Source organism: Haemorhous mexicanus, chromosome 21 (assembly GCF_027477595.1).
Source record: "Haemorhous mexicanus isolate bHaeMex1 chromosome 21, bHaeMex1.pri, whole genome shotgun sequence".
Classification (NCBI taxonomy): domain Eukaryota; kingdom Metazoa; phylum Chordata; class Aves; order Passeriformes; family Fringillidae; genus Haemorhous; species Haemorhous mexicanus.
The window spans coordinates 1459967-1484128 of NC_082361.1; the positions used below are offsets into that span (position 1 = coordinate 1459967).

The window sequence follows — 24162 nt, forward strand, 5'->3', positions numbered from 1 at the left end:
GACTGCAGCTGGCTGTAGCTTCTACTAAATTCCTGATCATTTTTAGGAAGTTAGACTTGTCTCTGGAAGTTCTTGGCATGTATAATTTTCTTCTGTCTGGAGCTTTCCAACCATTTTCCTTTGCTTCATGTTGTGTAGAATGCAGGGGGAGATGTGGAGAAGAGAGGGTAGGTTTGCTAACAGTGAGGGTTGAATGTTTTCAGTGCCCTGTTCCTCGGAATCTCATCATTGATGGTGCCCAGTGCTGCTTTGGCATGTGTGGTTCAAAGAGAATCTTCAGTCTTGCGAGTTTGGTTAGTCCTGGTTTTATAAAGAGCTTTCTTTGCACGGGCTGTTCATCCAGACTCGTTTCTGCTGAACTGTTGGCAGCGTTTTTCATCTCTGCACAAAGAAGATGCTGATAAAGTGCCAGTTCTAGCTCTGTGTGCTTGACAGGCTAAATACGAGGTGGAAATCTAGGACTTGATTTCTTGGGGAACTGGAGAAAGATTCCACATAGAAATACCTGTGTGTTGGGGGCTGGGGGAGCCCCAGGCGTAACTGGTGTCAATGTTGTGAGGAAGTGACCAAACCCAGCTTTGTGGCTTGTCCAAGAAGGAATTTCAGACACAGCTGGTTCCAAAACAAAGGCTCAGAAGTAAATGAGAAGACAGTAAGCAGTTGGAAAGGTACAACAGAAGATGGCATAAGGCAAGCTCTGACAGACCTAAACATGGGAGAAGTAGTTTAAAATGTGGTGGATATGTGGGTTTTGGTGACTCTTGTTTCTGCCTTGTATGCAGTTTTCCCATGGATGTTCATTCAGAATGCAATGCTTAAGGTCGCTGAGCTCTCTTATTTTGAAGCCCCTCTGTTAATATTCCTCAAAAGCCTGTGGGTGGACTGAGGGTTTTTTTTTTTTTTTTTTTTTGAACTGTGAAATCTTGTTTGGAAATAAAAAAAAAAATGTAAAAAAAAGTAGTCTAAGAAGCTGCTTCATGTTGTGAAAAACCTCACTGTAGAATCATAAAAGCTGCAGTTTTTCCACGTTGCTTTGTAGCTTGGCATGTAAATAGAGCTCTTTGAAGAGCATACCCATGGCTGGAAAGGGGGAGTGGGAAAGGCTCTGGCTGGTTAACAAGCTTCTGAGTGTGTGGAAAGCCACCATGAACACGCTTGGTGAAGTGTCTGTTAAAGCATGGAACTCTGTCCTGGCCTGGGGTGAGGTACATACACCTGGAGGTGGCCAATGTGTCCAAGGATCACTATGGAAAGAGCAGAACAGTGGCAGTTTGTGTATTTACAGACTGGGCTGGCTGAGGGGACGCTCGGGGCAGGTGGGAGGGAGGTGCTGGGGGTGGGGGTGAGGATGCAGAGGGTCAGTCTGCACCTCTCTGGGCTCACCTCCAGCTCTTGGTGAGTTCAGCTTTATGGTGTCTCTCACCATGCCAACAGCAGACTGCAGCATTTTGGGGTCTGTGCCTTACTTTGTACTGGGCTGGGGAGAGCCAAGACTTTTCTGAACGGCCACATGAGGAGCACTTGGCTGGTGTGCTGTCCTGGACTTGCTGTAGCCCAGCAGTATTGGCAAGTGAAGATTGCTTTGCTGCTGAATATGCTGCAGTGAGGAAATCAAAAGGAAAATTCCTGTTTAAAGCAATATGAAAAAAACTGTTAAGAGATTTAAAGAACAGAAGAATACAAACCCTTTTGTAGAAACCATAGTTTGACTGTGTTTGTTGCAATTGTGGCGTGATTTGACAAACAGAAACTTTGAACTTGATATTTATGGAAGGAGAAGCCTTACCTGAAAGGCATTGCTGGTATGTTTTGTTAAAAGCAATAATTAATATAAGCTACAAGGCCAAAGACAGTATTTTTTCCAGTTGTACTTCTGCAGTTCTTGGCACTTGTGTAGTTTTTCCTTCTTATGTGCAAGTTTTTCACTGAGCACTGATGACAGAAAACAGTGTCACAGTTCGTGTCAGTGTCAGCTCACAGAGGGGCAGTGTTCCTATTTACCTTTGAATAACCTCAATTCATGTCCCTTAACAAAAAACCTGTAGAGCTATTCTTACGAATGATATAAGCGAGTAAACATCTTGCACTCTGGATTTTTAGACTTTATTTAGTAGCTAAATTACCTTATGTTTCTGGTCCTCTTACTCTAGTCATCATGGAATGGGAGGGGACAGAATTCTTGGAGCCCACCCCACGTTGGTCTGTTGTGTTGTGCTCCTAGCTCTGCTGTGCAATGCACATCCTGACCTTTCTGCTAATTTCCTGTGTGCTGTCAGAATGTGGACGAGGTGCTGGCTACAGGGGAAGCCCCAGAACAAAATCAGGGTATGTCATTTGTTCTGTTTGTGAAGGTATGTAAAGCACGGCCCTGGGCTGCTCTGTCCCTCCTTTGCTGCTGAACCCAAGAACTGGGGACTAACCCAAGGCTGGGATTTGCGTGCAGCTGGGCCAGGCTGCTGTTTCTCTGGGCCACCTGCAAATCTGCCCCTTGGCTTCTCCAGTAATAAGGACCAGAGATTAATTAAACTCCATGCCCTTGTGGTCCTATGTCGCTGATTTTTCTATAACTGTGCAAAACTTTGTAACTCTTCTGTAGTAAAATATTGTCAGAACCTCTTGGTAACTTAGAGGTGTAAGTGGATGTTGAAGAGGAATAATCTTATGAAATCCATTTTAGGGATCTTTTGGATTGTGGAAACTTGAGTGATCCTGCCACATGAGATGATTTACATTAGTTCCCTTATGTTGTGGTTTGGTGTGCTATTTCAGAGCCCTAAGATGCTCCTGGTGATTGACATAACAAAATGTAAATTATATGCTGTTTTTCTAAGGTCTAATTTATCTGTCGTAAGGTTTGTGTACCAACAGTACTGAGCTCTTCTTACAATAATGTTTCTCTTTCATGTAATGCCTACACAGGGGAATTAAATTACCCTTAATTGTATGCCTAAAAAGAAAATAAAATTGGGGTGTGTATGGCTATGCCAGTAAATTAAATTTTGCTGTTTCTTGTTCCTTTTGTGCATTTAGTTTAAATTGTCTTTATTGAAAAATTTTATGTTTGAGTATCTGGTTGGGAAAAACACTCTTACTCGTGGGTAGCTGTGAGATGTCACAAACTTGAAGAAATCTTATGAACCAGAATTCATTTAGATTTTAAAGCAGACTTTGGCATGTGCCTTGGCAGTAAATGAACTCAGTGGTGAGAAACAGGTGTTGCCCCATAGAAATTGCCCCCTGGCAGGAGCAGAAAAGGGCAGGCTGAGTTTAGGGCCTTGTACTTTTCTCTTTTTCCTCTGATTCTTGTGGGGGAAGACACTTTGAACACATTTCTTGTTTTACTTGCAGCACAGCAGATTGGAGTGTTGGCACAGCGTCTTAAAGTGTTGGGCCCTCAAGAGCCTTTAGTGTTCCTGAGACACGGGGATGTTCCATGGGGGAATGTTCCTCTGGAGCTATTGGGCTCAGCTGCTGATGACCCTAAACCAAATGTTCCCTAATCCCAGCTCTCAGCTGGCAGGCTCTGCCTTGTGGAAAGGCCAGCACAGCCCTCGGGTGTGTGGGAAGCCCAGCCCCACCACCTCTGTGCAGCTGCTTTGTGCTTCCAGAAATGAGCTTTGGCAAAACTCTCCCCCGAGAGGCTGAGGAGGCCTGAGGCTGTGGCAGGGGTTTTTTGGGCACACAGCAGCTGATTCCTTCCAGCAAGATTTTGCCAAAAAATTGTTGACCATAGTTCCACTGATGTTGTGAAATTAATGCATCTTTTTTAGTCTATATTTTGCAGGGGATGGGTCGCATAACAGGACTGGGTAAGTCATGGTTGATCTTGAAGGAGGCATACAGTTTTTCTCATTTGTTGCAGGGCTGCTTTTTTTTTTTCTTCTTTTTTCTTTTTTTTTTTTAATGGCTGTAGCAGCCAAAGCATGGGTCCTAATTTAACCCTCTCCATAAACATGGTATCTTTCCTCATAACATGAACTAACATGAAATCATAAACGTGGTATCTTGCTCACTAAAGAAACTGTACAAAATTCAGCAAGGAAACAAGCTGCACTCCATTGATTTTAGTTGCCATTGTTGAAATAGGTGATGTTTTAAAATTGCCAGCTGGTGTATACCTGAGTAAAGGTGTTTGATTGACAAGGTCATTTTACAGCCTGCTTAGCAAGACACCGACCAGTTGGACCAAACACATGACATGGAGACTCCGTGACAGGAGAGTATGAATAGATCCATTCAACAAACAAACTGCAACTTGTGTTAACAAAGAAAATAAAAAGCATTTGAGTTAGCTGCCCCATGGCAGTCAGCTGGTGCTGTGTTTCTGACAGAGTAGGAACATGATCATCAAGGGTGCAATGGTGGCACCTTGTGTAGGGAAGGTCTGTGGGACTGGGCTGGAAGGTGTTTCTGGCCATAAAACAAATCACAGCAGTGATGTGGAAGTGCTAACGTGTGCTAAGGTTTGATCAGTCTGGAAGCTGAGTGCACAGAGCAGCCATTTCTGTGGTGTTCATTCCCTGGCCGTGGTGGCAGTGGCCCAACCTGTGTGGCTGGTTTTCCCAGCTGAGGAAGCTGTGATGTTCTGACAGGTGTGACTGATGCTTGGGCTGGCTGAAGACAGGCATTTTCCAGTATGAAGACAAGGAGATAGATTTGTAATTTATTCCTATTTTTGGTAACAGCTGTGCTGAAAGGGGCAGCTCTTTGCATATGGAAACTTGTTCTTTTTCTCCAGGTATGGGGGCTGAGTTTGCTCTGTGACACTCCTGATGCTCTTCTACTTTTCCTTCTCTGCTCTGCCTGATTGCTGTATGTCTGATGTGAGAATCTGCCTGATTGCTGTATGTCTGACATGGGGGGATTTGCTTTGATGGAAAAGCCTCTGGAGTAGAAGGGGAAGCTGTAGGTGTACAGCCTGTGACTCCAGGGAGTGAAGTACTGGAGAACAGGCACAGCCACTGGAAAGCTGAGGGCTGTGGTATGATGGAACAAACATGGGTCTGTAAGTAGGATACTTGATGGGATTTGAATGAAACGGGCACAGAGACTCAGAACATTTGGATTCCTGCTCTCTGACTGGACTGCTCTTCCAATCCCAGTCTCTTCCCCTTTACTGACAGCTGGTATAGCTCAACAGAAGGGGAAAACATAAATGTCCAAGAACTGATTTCTCCCCACCTCTGCTTTGAAGGATGCCTTTTCCATGTCATAGGCTCTCCGTGAGTGTCATCTTTTCAGAGAGCTAAAACTGTTTGGTGAGCAGTTATTCCGTGTCCTAATGCTTCATGATCTCTTGATTTGATGGCTAGGTAATTGGACTTGGCAAATAGATTAGGGCTTCTTTGGTTACCCAGTCATGCTCTCCAAGTCTTCAATCATGCAGAGACTTAATCTGTTCCTTTCAAGTGCTCAGCTGTGCCATTTGGGTGACCTTAAAGAGCATCACCGGGGCTGAACTGCACTGTGTGGTACACGGGGAGGGGGCGTAGGAGAACTGGGAGCACTGCTTCCAAAACTGGAAATGGGTAAAACTCTTCACCAGCAGGCACTGAGCAACACTGTGTTCCAGTGAAGAATGTCTGGCAATTAACCTGCAAGTATTGATTAGGGCAGCATTTGGCCCCTTTTCAGGTTCTGCCACGGACTTACCACACAATTTCATTTCTTCGTGTCTGAAGTTCCCTCTATAAAGATCTGAAATGTTTTCCTGTCTCATAAAAACTGTTATTTTAAAACCAGTAATAAATGTACTCTGGTAAATATGGTGACAAGTGTTCTAGAAAAGCCAGGAAGAAAGGCAAATACTGGAAAAGGGCGGGGAGACAAAACTGATAACTTCTTTGCTTCTGGTGGGTGAGGGTGAAATTGGTGACTGCCAAAAATATGAGCTCAGAGAAGTAGCTTGTTCTGCTCTGAGCCCACATCTGTACACACCTCCTCATCTCTACAGATGGCCAGAAGGCTGAAGAGAGAACACAGTTGTCTAAATTTGTGTAAGAGAAAAGAATCATGACTCCCACCTTGGAGGCACATAAGAACCTCCTGTAGCTGGGGGTTTTTAACAATTTTAAAAATTTGGTTGAATTTTCAGTCTTAGCAAATTTTGTGGAACCTGACACTGTTCATAGTTGCTAAATAAATAACTTCAAAAATTTTAATTTGTGTTAAAAGATGGTTGTCTGGAACGGCAGTCTTTATTCCTTCAAAACTGGCCTGCTAAGGAATAAATTTGATCCAGAAGTCATCTTTGCATGCTTATACTTTAGCAACTTATAAGATGCTTTTCCACTTAAGATTTCATAGTTCTTCATATTTTAGAAATAACAACTGTCACAGTCACAGTGATGGTGTTGTTTGGATAAATCATGATAAAAGGCATGAAGATAAAACCAAAATATTTCTGCTTTCATGCTTCTTTTCTCCTACCATTAGTGTGGGAATGAGATTGTCTTTTACACTGAATATATTCATATGGTCTGCTTTATCTTTCAGAGAATTCAGTAATTTTCCTTTTGTTAGCTCAGGATATTTTTTAAAGCAGGTAGTTGGGAGTCAGTACTATATAAGTAGTGATCTCTTGACCAAAAACCTGGTTTTGTGGATGTGGCCTTATGTAATAAATTAACAGAAGAGAGCAGCTTACAAAGTGCATCTTTGACAGGTCTCTGATCAAGCCCATTCTTTGCAGAGGGGTTGAATACTGAATGTCCCTGAGCTGTGACTGTAGATACTGTTCCCTTCCACCCCGAACACTGAGGAGCCTGAAACTGGAAACCTCCTGACCCTTTTAAAAACAAACAAGCAATTTTGTTTAACTTTTTTGCTGTGGGTCAGGAGCCTGAGCTTCTTGCCAAGTTTCAGTGTGATCCAAAGTAACACTGCAGACTTATGGAAAACCTCCTGCAATATGGAAATGATGAAGCTGTGCCTGCTGAGGTGCTGTGATTTATTACAGCAGATTCTTAGAAGGGGAATAAGAGATGTCCTGCCCTAAACATCCTTCAGTAAATTCCAGTTCTTAGAACTTACTAAGTGTACAGGTGAAATATTCTGTGTTCCTTCATATGGTTTCTACATTAGTGTTAAAATAGCCACGTTATAAATGGATCTGCTCCTTCTGTGCAGTTGGGTGGTAACTGGCCTTTGTTTTGGTTCCCCTTGAGATGCTTCCAAGTGTTCTTTTAGTGGAGCAGCAGCAGCCCAGTGCCACTGTCATAACAGCATTCCACCCTCTGTGAGGAACTGCAGCAGCACCACACATGGATGCATTGGTCTCTCCCTTGCAGGATGAGGACACTCATCCTTCCAGCACTGTGTCTAGAGAACTTTCTCTGGTGGCTGTTCCATGACGTTTTGAAGGGGAGCAAGTGTGCTGAAAGACTGTTAAGGGTAAAGAGGATTCAGAAGCATTTGCAGAGCAATGGGCAACTCCACACTTGAACTGAGCTGACTGGGATCAGTGGATTGCCCAGGGAGGCAGAGAGAGTCCAGGAGAACTGTCAGATATTTCTTCTGGAGTATCCATTTACGGATGCTTCTGCAGTTACTGCAGGGTTTGAATATCATTGAACTGGTGCTTCTGCAGTTGCTGTAGAAACTGTTGGCTCAGGCTGTCTCCTTGCAGCTCTCCTTCAGAGGAAGGACTGCTCGGGGAGAGCTTGGCTGGCCATGGGACTCACTGGTACGTTCCCTGTTTCTTTCAACTGTGACCTGCAATCTTTATTTTAATACAAATCCCTTGGCTAGCTTTTCTCTTGCTTATGAATGTTTGATCTGTGTGTGGTACTCGCAGTAAAGGAGTCCTCTTGTGCCAGAAGAACAAAGACTTGCTTTCTGCTGGTGCTGGGCACCACTGATTTGCAGTGGCTGCCTGGTTTTAGTGCCAGTTTTAGCAGGTGCACCTTGTCTCAATGAGTTCTATTTGCCCTCATCACACAGCACAGTAGCAAGTCTCATGCACAGTCTATAGAAGACTGAATTTTGGCAGAGAGCTGAGGAGTTCAGGATTTACTGTACTTCCCCTCTCCTTTCTTTCCCTTGCTCTGCTTTCATTATTTGTGCTCCTCTTGTTACACTTGGACTAGGTGATCGATGTAGCTGATAATATTCTAACAGTTTGAAATATCTAGTGAAAAGATCAAAGCAGCCATCCTGAAAGAACTCACAGGAGTTATAAACTGCTGTTGGATGGCTGGAGCTCAATGTGGAGCAGTCCAAAGGGGTCTTGGTTGAGGGATGTGGTTTGGGTGCAGGCAGGGGAAGCCATGCACTCCTGTTCATCTGGGGGTTCCCAATGGTTTTCCTGGTTTGTAAGAGAGATTCTCTCAGACCCTCTCCATCCTTTACATCTGATTTTGGGTGTTTTAGATGGTCACTTAGTATCTAATGTGAAAGCTGGGTTTTGACGGGTTATTTTGTTGTTTTGTTAAGAGAGAAGAAGAAGAAACTCCCTTCTCCTCCACAGCCTGCTCCTCTGTCAGTTGGAGCTTTAGAAAAAGCCAGTGGCAAAGAGAGCCTTTGGGTCCTTTCTTCAAAGCCAACGATGTGCCAGAATGTGGTGTGCAGAGTGCTGAGGAGCTGCCTGCAAAGCTTCCCCTTGTCTTGCACAATGGCTCAGGTCCCTCCAGTGTTCTGAAGTGTTCTTGGTTTTTGGCTTCTGTTCTTCCTGAGAACAGACTGTGTGTGTCCTGCTACCTGATAAAAGAGGGGCTCCACTGGTCTCTTTTGGAAAAGACACAAGGTTCCTGAGTCCTTGTCAGCTTGACTTTCAAAAGAGCACAGTGCTCAAAAAAATTGATGCCTGAAAGTAGGACACATTGTGAATTAGGTTCCTGGGTTTATTCATACCATATTCAGATATTGAATTGCTAATTTGACTCTCATGGATGGACAGGTAATTGTTGTCAAGCGTTTCCTGGGCCAGTTTGCCAAGCTGACCTGTGAGGAACCCATGATCCTGCAAGAGAGACTGAATTACAAAAGCAGTCAGGAATGCAGTGTCTGTTCAAATTAAACTAATGAAGCCTAAGGAGGTGGAGAGCTAGAAAGGGAAGAGGATGCTCCATGCTTGGTGTGTATTGTAAATGAAAAACTTACCCTGTTCCAAGTGCTACCACTGAGTTACTGTGGCCCTGGGCAAGTCACTTGAATTTTTGGGCAGTGGGGTCTCTTCCCCATGCAAACAACACAACATTTACACCTATCACAGCAATTAGAGAAGTGATGTTTGAAGAGCTGTGGAATTCTTGAGGGTCTAAGGTCTGATTTTGAAGTACATTGAAACTTGATAACTGCAATCAAAGTAGAAAAGACTGAGTAATGTTTATTCAGTCTCCTTTAAAGTTCTGCACGGAGGTTGCATCTCCCCCAGGTTAGCAAGAGGAGGGTGGGCAGTCCTTTCTGGTTTCTGGGAGACAGAGAAATAATTTCCAAGATTTCTTTGGTTTGTTACCTCTGAGCTGTTTCATTCAATTTACTCTTCGTGCTGTTGAAAAACACACTTTAGCTCTTGAGTGGCTGCAGAAACTTTGCAGGGTTTGACAGTTCCACAAAGCACCTTGGTGACACCTGCATGCTTTGCTATCTCATTGCAGTATTCAGGAATGAGAGCAGTCTAGAAATGCAGGATATTCTCCCCATGGTAAATGGGAAAAATTGGCCACAACCACTTGGACTGCAGTTCTGTAAGTGATGTTATTTATTCACCAAACTGTGCTTATCCTTCAGTGGGCAGAACGTTGGTTCCTCTGTTAGCTTTTAATTCCCATGGCAATATTCCAAGAGGAAAAAACAGTTACTTAAGTTTTGTTCTTAGCACAGAGATAAACTGAATGTCTCTGTCATTTGTCTGAAACCATGTGGTGAAAGGCATGATTTTTTTCCCCTAACAGTTTTGCAGAGTAATAGGACCAACCATGATTTGGATTGCACAAGACACGTGCTGGGTTACTTTAAGGTCTGCCAAGTTTTAATTTGCAATTTCTGGAAAATTTAGACCAGAAACATCTGAATGTCTGCAGAAATCATGTTTCTAAATTTAACTTCTGGATTTTGTGTTGGTAAAGCATGAAATTGCCTGCTAGTATTTGTCCACTGAATTTCAGGGACAGCCTTTCCTTATGCTGACAGTGTTGCACTGGTGGTTCTGCTGTTCTGTTCCCGGTCCTGCAGAGTGTGAATTATAAATGCTTTGGAGCAAAATGCTCAGTGAAAAGGTGTTAGCTAGGTTTAATTACTTTCTGTTTATGTCAAAACAAGCAACAAGCCTTTGCAAGAATGTTCTTTTACCTTGTTATTGTTTTCTTCAATGTATTTCTGCAGTAAATAAACAATGAGCTAACTTTCTCAGGCCAGTAAGAACTGTTTCTGAACACCCTGTTACAGCAAGTGTAGGAGTTTGCAAATATCACTGAGAAAGCCCAATACAAGGACTTCTGTTTCCACAACAGAGGAGCTGTGCAAAGTGAAGACCTCATAAACCAGCAGTACCAAGTGCTCTTTTGGTGCACAAAGTATTTATGTACTTTTTTTTTAAAAAAAGGATTATTTTCACTAACACAGAAGCATCAGGTAACAGCGATGAATTCTGTTTAGCTGTGGAATAAGACAAATTGATGGCATTATAATCTGACATTCTTATATCACTAGAAGTATAGTTCTGGACTGAAAAGCAGGCAGGATTTTTGTGCTGACAAGAGCAGAGTTCAATATAATGACGGTGTTGACATGGACACAGATTTCCACAGGTGGCTAAGCAGGCAATAAAAACATTTACACTCTAACCTGGACTGAGGGATGAAAGGGTTTCTATCTCTCTGCCCACCTGAGGAGAACACCCCCAGTCTGTGGCAGCTGGTTTCTAATGCTGCTTTTCATCCTGCCTCTGCATCCGGAACCGTGTGCTCTCCTACCCCGACAGGCTGTGGCTTCCCAAGTGCAGCTCCTTTTGAGAAAGAAGAGAAACCCCATCAGTGTTGCATTTAGGCACAGCAGGTTTCCTGTTGTTGGGGGAACTGATGTGGCCAGACACAAATTGCAGCTAATGGCCCAAAATAAACTAACTTTGATTGTTTTTCTCTAATCTTTCCCTGGACAGTAATTCCAAGTGTTACTTTTAGCAGCTCTAGTGTATGAAAGGAGCTTTGGGGAGAGAGAGTTCTGTTGTTGAGAGCTGATGTCCCTGCAAGGCTGAGAGCACTTGGAATGCTGGTATTGACTGGCCAGGCTGTTTGCTCCTCCCAGAGAAAGAGGGGTTTGCCCCTGCTCCAGGAGCTGCAGCAGCCGTGCCACACCCCCGTGTGTGTGTGCCAGCCTGGCTGGGGGGTTACTGACCTGCCCAAGGGGTACCTGACCTGCCTGAGGGGCTTCCTGGGGCTCCTGGCAAGTGTGCTGCTTCCCAAGATGTTGATCCTGTTTTGCTGTTCAGAGATTGGTTGCTTGATGCTGGTGGGAGGACAGGGTGTGTTGTCTGGTGGAGAATGCAAAGGCTGAGGAAGTTTCTTTAGCAAATGAAGAACTGGAAGTATCTTTGGTGCTCTTGTGAGTGGCATGATGGAGATGGCATCACTATCTATAAAGAGAAATTAAGCTAATTCATAGCCCTGTAGGAAATGTAAAGGAAGAGACCAAACCAGCTGAGTTGTGTCTGTGGTTTAAAAACACCATCCACCTGGGATTGGTGCATTTATCCTGGGAGCTCCTTTTTCTCTCCCCCAGATTTTATTTGAAATTCAAAAGATAAGAAAAGATTAGCTTCTCAAGTTGGAGATCAATTACTTAGCACAGTTCTGTTCTCCAAAGATACTGGAGAATACAGTATTACAGATCTTGTCCAAGGCAAATGGTGGCCTTGGGTCACAAATGACAGTTCTTTCTCTGCCATCTCAGGCTGCTGTGGTGGTTTTACTTTGATGGATATTGTTGCCAGCTTTCATGCCTAAGTAACCTAATTCAAATCTTTTGGTAGGGTTATAAGGCATTTGAAGCAAATAATTGTGTTCTGAGGCTGAAAATGGATGCCAGGGTACTGTTCCCCAGAGACAAACCCCAGTGCTCTCTGTTGAACGGGTGCTGGGTTCTCAAGGGTTTCAAAAGAGCCAAATTTGTTCCCTAAACAGCCCAAGATTTTAGTTACAAATTCTGTTTCAGACCTTTCTGTGGCATTGCATGTTGGGACATTGAATCAAACTTAAAATAATGTGGTTGAATGGGCAAGAGATGGCAAGAGAAAACACTTAAAACCTTAAGCTTTTAGTAGCCCAGAAACTTTGACAATGTGTTCTTTGACAAAACAACCAATCAGTCAGGAAGTAAAAAATTATCCTGAACTTGTTCAGGAGTCAGAGTGGAACTAAAACATGGGAAAAGTCTGATGGAGGATGAGCACTGGCTGGGAGCACAAGAGCTTTTTACACAATACTCACAGAGTCTAGTGATCTTCCATTCCAAATCCTTTTAAATCTTCTCTCTTTAATTAAAAAAAAAAAAAGTCACTGAGGCAGCAAGACTGACATACTAGAAAATGCATTTCAGGGTAGAGTCATGAATGTTTAAACGGGCTGAAAGGCAGCCAGGCACAGTAACCAAGGGGGTTTGCAACACTGCAAACACAGGGTCTGTATAACTGACACCAGGGAAGAAATTCTGGGGAGAAACTTCCTTAAACTGCACCATTGAGGGTTGCTGAAATTTTAGTCAGAAGGAGAGCATTTATTCTTAAAAACTCCTTAATGCTTTCACGCTTCATGTAAACACTGGGAAAACACAACTCTCAAACACGTATTTGCATTGTGTTATTTGTAAGAATTACTAAATTTGCTTTGTTTATAGACAGACCTTTAGAATCCATGTTGCTTTTCTCCTTCCTCTTACTAATTCCCAGGATATGCATTAGCCTGGCTGCAGAGCAGGATACTAACAGTAGAGCCAAAATGTTTTTGGCTGTTGCCTCATGGAACTGATGAAAAGTGCAAACCACCAATACAAGCAGATCCAGTGTTACTGTAGGACAGTTTGGGCTCCAGCCTCCTTCTTTTTGATGAAATGGTATTTTATTTATTGCCAACAGAGGGAATGCCATGCTTTCCAGCCCTTTCCATGAGTGTGCCTTTGCCTCCTTGGCAGCAGTTCCCCCATCCTGGCTGCTGGGCTGCAGCTCGGGTCCACCTGCAGAATCCCATATTCTATGGGATATGAATCACAGCAGCAGAGAAACTGGGGCACTGCAGCTATTTCAGTGAAGCTGAAGGGTGCTGGGCAAGGAATGTCCCTGTTCTGAATCTCCTCAACACCGTGGCTGTTTCCTGTGGTGGTTTCTGGACCAGTGAAGGCCGAGCAGGTAAAGGCAGTGCTCACAAATCCAGGGACATGGGGAGTCTGGGAGTCTGGAGATGTGCAAGGCTTTAGTGCTGGGGTGTGATGCAGGACAGGGCTGGCCTGGTGAGGACCCAGCATGGCACAAACTGGGTGGAGGAGGTAGAACTGTGATTCTCTTTTGGAGAATGTGATGTCATTTCAGGCATAGATCCAGAATTTTGCTTAAACCAGCTCTGTCTCTGGGAAAATGACATTGCAGATGGTGAGTGTCATTTCAGTGTAATGTAATTCTGTTATTAATTTAGTCAATTTTCAACTGTAAATGAATGCAGTCTGAGTTAAGAATTGCAGATGATTTTGAGTGTGGATGTCACATTATGACTGCAAAGTACCTTCACGTTTCCTTTGACCAGTTTAGCCAGGAAAGCAGGAATGCAACATGAGGGTGTCTCAAGTCACAAATCAGTTCAGTGTTTCACAGACATTGAGAATCCAGTAGTGGTTTCAGCCTTGTCTCAAATGAATACTTTGCTATTTATTATTTATGTACTATCTAATCTGTAAATTTTTATTTAAGACACCTGCCAAGAAATGCACCCTTTAAGATATTTTGTCTTTTGCAGTGCTCAATTTTACAGGCAACTCAGTTTTGCATATTTCTTACTGTTTGAACAGGAAAAACAATAAACTGTTCATGTGTCAATTCGTTATTTAAGTGTCAGCAGCCAGTTTTTAAAACTTTTTGCACTTGGTCTGTCTCTAGTCAGTCTTGCATCTTGACACCCATACCAGGAGGTGAAGGCAATTTCAAAATTATTTCATTCGAGACCCTCTGTAGCCCTGGCTCTGCTGGGGGTTGTACAGGTTTCAGCAAATGTGAAGCCAGATAAAAATCTAGAGGGAGATGTAAAAAATACCTTGAGGTCTGCAGCTGGTGTGCTGCTCTGAAGACCACCTGGTGAGTGTGGTGAATACCTTCCTGTCCTCAGGAGTCTGTAGTAGGTTCAGTCCCAGGAGGATTTATATTCTTTCCAAAACTCTTATCTTTCTTATACATTACAATTCAATAGCTGCAGTTATTTCTACTAATGTCTATTTCTTTCTGAGACTGGATGGTGTGATTCTATCTGAAATAGAGCATTTTTTTTCCTCAAATGATTGCATATGTGCTCACACAGTGCCTCTGTTGTTCCTTTTTTAACCTTCCTGTTAGGCTGGTAATGATTTCCCCTTAGACCATCTTTTCACCTTCTTTCCAGGAGCTAAAAATACGAGCTACACTCCACATATCCCTGTTTCCTTTACCTTAATGCATTAATTTAGATTAAGCAACTGCTTGCCTTTGATTCTTCAGCTTCTTTAATTACTGTACCAGTGTGGTTTCTTTTGGCTCTTTTTTCATTCCTTACTGCACAGTGGAGGGGACTCCATGTGTTCAGTGATTTTCACTCACATCTCTGACCCGAGGGTCCCGCCCTGGCACAGATGGATTCTCTCCAGGAGCTCTCCAGCAGCTTCCTGCAGCTGACAAGTGGGCAGCTGTGCTCCTTGCACTGTGAGCCTTGTCAGAGCTCTGGAGCCTGGAAGGTGACTTTGATTTCTCTGTTCTGATGGTCACATGTGCTGTGGTTCCAGATCTGGTTATGAAGTTTGTGCCTACCCTGTCTTTGGCACTTAGAGCTGGGTGTGGGGGCTGCCTGCTCCCGAGAGATCTCCGAGCACAGGAGCCTTTGATTGAAATATTATGAGAACTGAACAGGCAGGAGTAATCCCAGACTCCAGTATTTGTTGTATGAAGTGGAAGAGTTTGCCAGAGGAAGTACCTTTTCAGCTTCTAACTATAGTGTTGCTTTGTAATTATTCATTTGGATGGAAAATTCCAGCCTTCTAAAGGTTATCCCAGATGCGACTTTGCCAGGAAATGCATTACATGGAAAATAATAAAACTTCTATGAATACACAGTCTCCAGGTGAAATTGGATGCTGAGCATACTGGTGGAAGCAGTCTGAGCCTTGTTAAATATGTGTCCCAGTGTTACAGGGCACTGCTCTCCACAATGCTGCTGGGGCTCTGAGTGGCCAGGATTTCTCTTTGTGTGGGGAAGGGAAAGTTCCATACAAGGAGCTGGGATTTTAAATAGTGAATATCTGCACAAGGCACAGGTCAGTCATATTTTGCAGATTTCTCTGCCCTGTGCTCCTCTCTGAATCCTCATGAATTGTATTTCTTATCTGTTCCCCCCTGGTTTGTTGATACTTTTAACACGAGGGAAAACTATTTTGATATTTCTCTGTCAGTTATTTTGACATTAATCATCACTGCAGATCTTGTTTTGTTTGGTGTCTGGGTACATCATAAAGAGAGTTGCTGAAAGAGTTCAATTACAATATCAGCATCTCTGCCAAATGTATTGAGCTGTTCTGAAAAGCGGCTTGTCTTTTCTGACCCAGATACACAGTTTCCAACTGTGGGAGATGCTGCCAGAAAGACTCTTGGCAGAAGGCCAGCAATAAAATTATACTGCAGAAAAACACAACATATTTTCAGCAGCATTTTGTGTGGTGTGATGAAAAATTACCTGTCTCCTGAATGCAAAGCAGAGGCTAAAATAAACTTCCAATTTGAAGTTGCAAGCCTCTCACTCTGACTTTTGAAGGTAACAAAAACCGGTATAAATTCCAGTTATTTTCTGTTATTGAGTGTGATACACCTCGGGCTGTGTTAGATACTCATTGCTTTGTTATTAGCAACCTCTGTTGTTCTTGCTGCCCTGTCAGCGTAAACTCTGTCTGCTCTTGGGGTGCTGCACACTGCAAGCTGCAGTTTCCCCTGGCAGATACTGGTGTCAGGGGAGATTCAGAAGGTGGAGGGTGTTTAATGCTTCAGCTGAATATTGTTAGCGTGTGCCTTCTTGATGGAGCATGTGAAACCAATTTTCATGGTGTTCTACTTGGCCTGGCCAGGAGCCTGGAGAGCAGCTCACTGAAGTGAGGGGTTTGGAGCTCTGGTGTCCAGGGACCCCAGTTTCCTCTTCTCTGTTGCACCAGTAATGCTTCTGTGCATGGTGCTGCTGCAAGGGGATACTGGGGTGCCAGACACAGTTCCTGTCTCTTTTCTAGAGGCTCAGAGCACCCCAATTCTGGTATTTCCATTTCCATGGAATGCAAGTACCTGTTTTTCCTGCCTTTTCACTTCCCTGTTCACAGGCACTGAAGGTAGCTGAGCATATTCATCCCCCTGGCTGTTTAACTGTCTGTCCCCTGGGAATGCAGCTGCAGACACAGGAATATCTCCTACTACAAAAGCCTCATCTGAAATTCTTTTTGCTTGTCTTGAGCCAAAGCATAAACTTCCTCTGTGAAGGATGGGATGTTTAATGGAAACGTTGCTACACTGTCATGGTGTTTTAATAACATTTCTAATGTGTCAAATCCCCAGTGATTTTAAACCACACTGCAGACTCTGTGCGGCTCCACTGTGACCTGGTTTGGAGACAGAGATTATTTACCCTGGTTTTACACTTTAGGGGCACATGATGCAGAGCAGAAGTGACTTTTTCAAGGTCACCAAGGTCTCAGAAATGCAAGGAGCTTCCTGTACAAGTTTCCTTGCAAGTGTGGGTGGCTGCCCCTAGGTAAGACAGCCACACATTTAAATATTGTGCTTTTTAGACTGAGCATCAACTGTTCCTTCCCTGAGGATGCAGGAGCAAATATCCTGCTATAGTCTGGTAGTGGAATGAGGCTGTTGGATTTATGGAATTGCTGCTCACTTCACATAATGCTTTCTGATGTATTTGGTGCTGAGCTATGTTATGCTGCCTTAGTCCATATGGTTGGAGCAGATTTGATTTTGGTTTTCCTTAATTTAATTCTGTGTGCTGTCAAATGTACTTTATTCTGTATATTGTGTCTGCACTTTTATAGTAAACTCCCTCCTGTTTAGTGCTTTTGTTGAAAATGTTTTCTCAAAGTCTGAACTAAATTAGGGTTTCACTCCTATGCGTGTTTCTGAAATATTCGTAGGATGTTAATGACTTGGAAGACATCGTGTATCAGCTTCGACTCAGTTTTTGGGATTTTCTTCCAGCTTTCTGAATTTTATCATAAAGATCCCTTTGTAATTCATCTGTCTGTGCCCTGACTTCAGCCACGCACTGCTGAAAAAAAGGGCTGGTAAAGAGCTCATAAATATCTTCATCCAACAACCTTTACTTGTCTTGAAAACAAGAAAGCAGGTCACTGCTCCATACACTGCTAGGGCAGAGCATGGAGAGTTGTTGGTGTTTTCACTTCATCAGCCCAGCAGAGATTAGCCCCTGTTGTGGCTGTGACACATTCATTTCCAGCCTGTTTTGGATTTTTCAAGAACCTGGGAAGCACCTGGTACAAACAGGGCTGCCCTGAGCAGGGAGTGTGTGCAGACTCACCCCCTGGACAGCAGCACCAGAACTTGCTCAGCCACCGATCTCTGGCCATCTGCTTGCCACAGCCTGGGCGAGCTGATAAGCAACAGCTTGCAGTAGTCTTGGGAGGGAGGCCAGCCTGGAGTGTTGCTGGAGTCTGGAGACATTGGACTGGGCATATGCTGAAGTCAGCAACACATTCCAGTGCCCTTCTCTCTGCCTGGAATTGCCAAGTTACAGCTACCACAGAAGATAACAAACTGAAACAAATGTGAAATGTGGGAGAGACAGGGAAGAAGAATAGGTGAAGACAGCTGGAATTCAGTTTGGAGAGAGAAATAATTTGAAGTAGATTATCTAAAAATGTGTCTTATAAAAGTCTCTCTAGTTTACTATTTGCTGACTCAAGTTAATATTATTAAGAAGCAAAACGACCTTGTAAAGAGTCTGGCTGGTTCTGGAGATGGTGAAAGGCTGTTGAGTGTGGAGGAGCTTATGACTAGTTCACAAAATAAATACTGCCAAAGCAGTGATCTTTGCTTAGTTTTCCTCCCAGCTGCCCCTGTGTGACTTGCAGGATCTCTTAAGAGAAAGAACATCCCCTTCGTTGATTGCTTCTGGGAAGCAGTTTGGTGGAGTGTCAATACACCTTGGTGGGCACAGAGCCTCTGTGATGAGAAGTGGGGTCAGTCAGCATTTTCATTAGCTTGCTTTTCCCAAGTATTTTTAGTAGGACTGCACTTAACTCTCTTGGGGTTTCTTCCTTGGCAGTTTTCAGCTGCTGGAGCAGACAGGTCCCTGCACAGTGTTCTTGTCTGGCTTTTTCTTTTAGCCCATTCTACATCCTCAGTTTAGTGATGTGGCTTACCAACAACTATCAGGACCTTGCTGCCAAAGCTACTGGTGCTGTAAACCTGCTTGATTTGTTTCTAAGCAGGGAAATGGGGAAGCAGGATCTGCTGTTACCTTTTCCCCTGTCACATTCAAATCTCTGTGGGATGCAACATTTTAATTATTCCCTGTCACATCACAGCTTTAAGTATCTCCTCAGCTTTCAAGTCATCTCACCTATCCCTCTGCTGTTGCCAAACATGCTTTTAATTTCTAACAATGTCAGGCTTCTCTGACACACAATATGCAGAGTGTTGCTGGAGAAGGGGCTCAGCATACAGGAGAAAATGAAACATTGTGTGTGTGTGTGTGTCAATCTGCAGAAATTTACTGACTGGGTTTCCAGTTGCTTTAAAATGTTGCTGGAGAGCTGATGTAACAAGATGTGTAGAGAAAGGAAAACAGGAATTTTCTGCAAGGACTGGAGTGTCTTGCTGTGCAGTGAGCTTATGCTTCACTCTCTCACATTACCTGCTCAGTTCTTCTGCTCTTCTCTCTCACAGAGCATTTCTTTGCAGTTTTCTGGTGCCAGTGCTGGTGTTGTTTCCCAGTTTAGTACAAGAAGGCTGCTCCTGCAGGATCTTTTCCGTGCTCTGCTGGGAAAGGCAGTGCATGGGCAGCACAGGCAGTGTGGGTGATTTCAGCTCCTCACAAGTCTGACGTCTGCAGTTTGTTAGAATGTGCTTGTCTGCCTTTAAATAACAACTTGCAGTTATTGCAACCTGAAGCCTTGGTTCTTGTGCAGCATGTGACACAGGATTGAGGGCTGCACTGAGGATTTCCATAGAGAATTACCTTCTGGTAATTAAATGTAGTTGTTTGATTCCCAACGTGCATGCAGCACAAAAATGGAGACTTTGTGAGCTGGTTTCACATGGAGCATGTTTGCCATGTTGGATTTCCTGTTTTCCTCATCCCAGAAGCTGGGATTGCCAGGTGGCTGACAAACCTCCCTGGGATCAGCTCTAACTGGCATGGGAAAGTCGTTACATGTGTGTGGGCACATCACAAAAAAGTTGCTTTCCACAGTGACATCTGTTTGCTCAGATATAAATGGATCAGTGACTGTCCCATCTGGAAGCTGGGGTGCTTTGATCAGTGGTTGGCCTCATGTGCTGCATCCACCACTTCTGGAATCAACACGCCATCGCTGCTGGTCTCAAGTTGTTTCTCTCTTTTTGCAGGTGAATTAGAGAAAGTGACTCCCAGAGCACCTTGGCTGTATGAACTCTTGAACTGTCAAGGGACTGAGAGGCTTATGAAGAGGTTCTGTCAGGCAAAACAGTGCTTAGCAAAGACACCAAGGAGGAGGGAAAAGGAGAAAGGGAGGGAGAGAGAGCTGAAACACTAACAAACCATGGTAGGTATTTGTTGTCTTTCACAGGGGTGCATTAAAAGTGTTTTCTGCTGCCAGGCCTGCACAGGGCCTGATCAAACCCGAGAGAGGGGATTTTCTGACCTTGCACTAACTGAGGGATGGTACTGTGTGCTTTGAGCAGAACAAGTGAGGTTTGATGTATTGTCAGCCTCTTAAAGCCAAAGAGTGTTCTTGTGAGCCTGCAGTACATGAATTATTAAATACGAACGAAGGGGATGCTCATAAGGTTTTCTAATAAAACTAGCATTAGCAGGCTGTAGCAAACAGCATCAGTGACCTTGAACTCACAGATTTCATTACCGAATGCTCACAGTCCCCTTCCACCTCTACCTCACAAAAGCAAGTTTTGATTATTCACATCCATGTGTGTGTGATTGAAGGTGCCTCTGTGCACACTTCGTGGCAGTGTGTACCAAATATACCTGGTGTGTGTGGTTTAAGTGAGGATTTGGCTGCAAACAGAAATCCCTGAGATGGGGGATTTGTAAAGATGTGCAAGTATGAATTATTGTCATGGTGAGATACTGAAAAAATACCTAAACCAAGACTTCTACCAGTTACAGAGGGAAAGGGAGCAGGAACACTTTGCAAAGCAGAGTTGTTAATATATTTTAAATAGCGTCCCACTCTGTAATTCTCTTTGGCCTGAATTGTAATGACAAGTTGATCTTGTTAGCCCCTCTTCATTAGAAAAGAAAATGTGTCTCATAATTAGGAATTAGCAGTTGGTTTCTGTTCCACTGCTGTAACTGACATTTATTAAGGTAGAAGATGGTGGGGGAGTTGGTAAATGCAGCCCGGCTGTACCCATGTTGTGGATAACCACAAGAGGGACCTCCTGGAAGCATTCTGCAGCCTATCAAACTGCAGGGGATAAAACCAGCCCCTGACAGATGAATTGTTACTGCCCAAATTATCCATCTGGGTAGGAACACAAAAATTAAGAAGGGAATGATGTCATGACCTTCAATGGAAGAGAGACAGGGAGTGCAGTAAACCAGGAAATCATGGACAGTTCCTTAATAAGGATCCAGCCTAGAGGCTGTGAGGTTGTTCAAAGGCCCTTTGTGCCCTTAGGAGTGGGTACAGCTACAAACCCATGAAGAAGGGGTGAAAACGACACCTAATTAAGGTGCTTAATGTGTAGGAGGAACAGAGGGGTTTGGCTGGTGATTCTGTTCTGGGAGGCTTTCAGCAGTGACTGATGTGTCTGTAGAGACCAAGACTTATTGCTGCCCTTGCCACAGGTCTGTGCTATGATCACAGCTGCTCTGGGCACTGTTTACATCCAAAAAGTCTCACCTGAATAGTCTGCAGCAAAACCAAAACTTCTAGCACAGGTTACCCAACTACTGAAGTTTACCTCCCTCAGCAGTATCACTCAGGACTCTTAGTTTCACTGCAGGCTTTTTTAATTAGCACTCTAATATCTTCCTATTCATTTGAATGTTTAAAAAAAATGAAATTTCAGTCTCTTACCATTTATCTTTATTCTCATCTTCATTCCTGCCTTTGCAAATCCCTGCGCAGTGGCTGAGCCTCTCACAGGCTGCCTGTGACTTCATCTGCAGCAGCAGCAACCTCTCAGGGATTGGCTCTTTGACTGCCTGTTCCAAGGTTTGCTGCTCTGGTCCCTGGCATAAACACAGGAGAGCTGGCTGCACTCAGCACTTCCAGAATATGCAAAATTGTATTTGGACAGTATCAATAACTTTTCCAAAGCAGGAGTCATCTCTCCTTGCCTGCCCTCCTTTCCTTGTGCTATGCCCAGTCTGCATCCTCCCTGCCAGGCAGGATTCCCATTTAGTGCTCCAGTAAGTTTGTTCTCTTTTCTTCCTGTTTCCCTCTCCACAACAGAGATCGATCCGATCTTTTGCTAACGATGACCGCCACGTAATGGTGAAGCATTCAACCATTTATCCATCTCCAGAGGAGCTTGAAGCTGTCCAGAACATGGTCTCAACAGTAGAATGTGCCCTTAAGCATGTCTCTGACTGGATGGATGAAAAGAACAAGTCTGCGAAGTGTGAGGGTGATGTGGAAGCCAAGGAGGAAGCTGCGGAAGGCACTGCCAAGTGAGTGAAGCCTCAGCTCACAACGCGTCCCTGTGCTGCTCTCAGTGGCTCCTTTCCTCCAAATAAGAGTCATAGTGTTACCTGGCTCTGCTGCAGATGGATGTTCATAGAAGGAGGGGGATATCTTTGGGCTTTTTGATGTGAGAGCTCGTGGGGGGAGTGCAGGGAATGGCAATAAGCCCAGTGTGGGCAGCAGTTGCTCTCTATTTCTTTGCTTATTTTACTGTGATGTTGTGAAGTTGCATTTAGCAGACAAACCTTTCAGCAGTTTTAAGCAAATACAATTCTCTGGAACACACCAGTGCAAATCGACAGCCATGTGCTTGGGGGCTCCTGCAGTCTGATACAAAAAAGAAGTTTTTATAATCCAGCAAACAAAGTTTCCTAAGCCTCCATTACTTTCCATTTTTGCTATAACCCCTGCTGGCAACTCAGCCCCACTGAACATATCAGCCCCAATCAGCATAGATGCTGATTTTTTATAAAAAAATAGTCCAAGTGTGCAGTAAACGCTCTGGAGACAACTGGATGAGACAAAAGCTGGTGCTGGCCTGTCAAAGAAACATTTCTTGCATTTTACTCCGTGCTTTTAAACAATCCTAGTCTACAGAACTGGCTTTTGTCACAGTCTTTTTTCTCAGCACTCAAAAATTAAGTGTCCCTATGTTGCTTTGAAAATTCTTTCCTGTGACTCTGAAAGGTCTCCCTAAACTGTAGCTGGAGAGTAAAATCCCCTTTAATTACCCCAAATTGTTTCATTTCCAGGGATCAAGGAGGTCGGACGTTGTGTGGCGTTATGAGAATTGGCTTGGTTGCAAAGGGCTTGCTGATCAAAGATGACATGGATCTGGAGCTGGTTCTCATGTGCAAAGAAAAACCCACAAAGACCTTGTTATGTATCGTTAAAGACAATCTCCCAGCTCAAATTCAGGTGAGTTCATTTGCAGCAGTCCTCCCACAATGGCCAATAGCACTGCAAGGGCTGTTTGGGGAAAGCTGGAATTTGCTCCAACAAGAAAGACAAGTGATGTAAAGGAATATACTCCGACTCTAGGGTGGCATCTGGGGCATGTGACATGTTTAATGTGGTGACATGAAGTCCTTACTCACAAAACGTAACCTCTTCCTGCTGTTGTTGCCCTTCTCCTGTTTGTGCTGTCAGTTCCCTGAGGGCAGCTCTGTGTGTGCAACTAACCCAGGGTGGGTTTGGGTGCTCTGGTCCACCCAACATCAGCTGAACTGCAGAAATCTTTCCTGCTCAAGTGTGTCACTCAGTCCCTGTTGTTGTCCCCTGCCTGAACCTGCAGTTCCCCATTGCAGCTGCCTGGCTTGGGCTGTTCCCACATAAACCCCTCTGTGCTGCCAAGGTGAGAACATGTCACTTTAGGTGGTCACTCATTTGGACTCATGTTAATCATGACCTCACTTTTTTTTTATTTATGGCTACTTAATTCTGATGCTGGCATCCAGTGGGCAGCAGTTGCAGCTTGTTTAGGGATACTTCTGAGGCTGAGGAATCCAGCTTCCAGACTCATCAACACTGGTGCCAAGGAACTGCCCTCAAATGTTCCACTGCAAGTGCCCCTCTCCAAACCACAACCAAACTCAATCTGCTTTTCTTCTGATCTGCTTTTCTCCCTGCTTTACCATTTTTGACAGCTGTTAGTTCTCACCATTAATTCTGTCACACAAAGGGCCTGTTTTAATGGGCTAATGTTGCTCCTAGAGATGTGGCCCTATCCATAGCTAAAAATGCAAAGGATCTTTTGAGTAGTAAAGAGTAAATTTTACTTGTTTGAAAATGATAGGGATGTATTGAGTATTAAAGAATAAACCTTGTAGTGATGCATGAAATGAGGAGGGCTGAAAGTGAGAAGTTAATACGTGCTTCAAAAAAAGTGAGATAAAATGAAAGAATAGACATAATTAAAATATGTGAAGACTGAATAAATTCAAGAGACAGGTAAGATCCTGTGGGGAAGGACTGTGAGGGATTACAGAAAGGATGAGGGAAGAGGACTCTGACTCGTGAAATGCTCCAACTGTTGTGGGCATGGAAGACAAGGAGAGGCTCTGCAGAGGGATCAGATGCTGA

The 24162-nt window shown here is 43.9% G+C and overlaps 1 protein-coding gene and 1 long non-coding RNA gene across 13 annotated transcripts in view; one reads left to right on the forward strand and one right to left on the reverse strand.

Moving 5' to 3' along the window:
* The window catches only part of STRBP (spermatid perinuclear RNA binding protein), a 74288-nt gene that overhangs the window by 2066 nt on the left and 48060 nt on the right, over positions 1-24162 (forward strand). For all 12 annotated transcript variants that reach the window (XR_009489093.1, XR_009489094.1, XM_059865472.1 and 9 more), the window contains exons 2-4: positions 19799-19974; positions 21850-22067; positions 22833-22998. Coding sequence is in view for 10 of the 12 variants with exons in the window: in XM_059865472.1 (XP_059721455.1) it covers positions 19972-19974; positions 21850-22067; positions 22833-22998 (387 nt within the window). In the remaining 2 variants the exon portion in view is untranslated. The remainder of the gene's footprint in view (positions 1-19798; positions 19975-21849; positions 22068-22832; positions 22999-24162) is intronic.
* The window catches only part of LOC132337180 (uncharacterized), a 51847-nt gene continuing 37362 nt past the window's right edge, over positions 9678-24162 (reverse strand). The window contains exons 4-6 of the long non-coding RNA XR_009489095.1: positions 12426-12469; positions 11355-11572; positions 9678-10945 (exon numbers count right to left, since the gene is read on the reverse strand). This is a non-coding gene — a long non-coding RNA (uncharacterized LOC132337180). The remainder of the gene's footprint in view (positions 10946-11354; positions 11573-12425; positions 12470-24162) is intronic.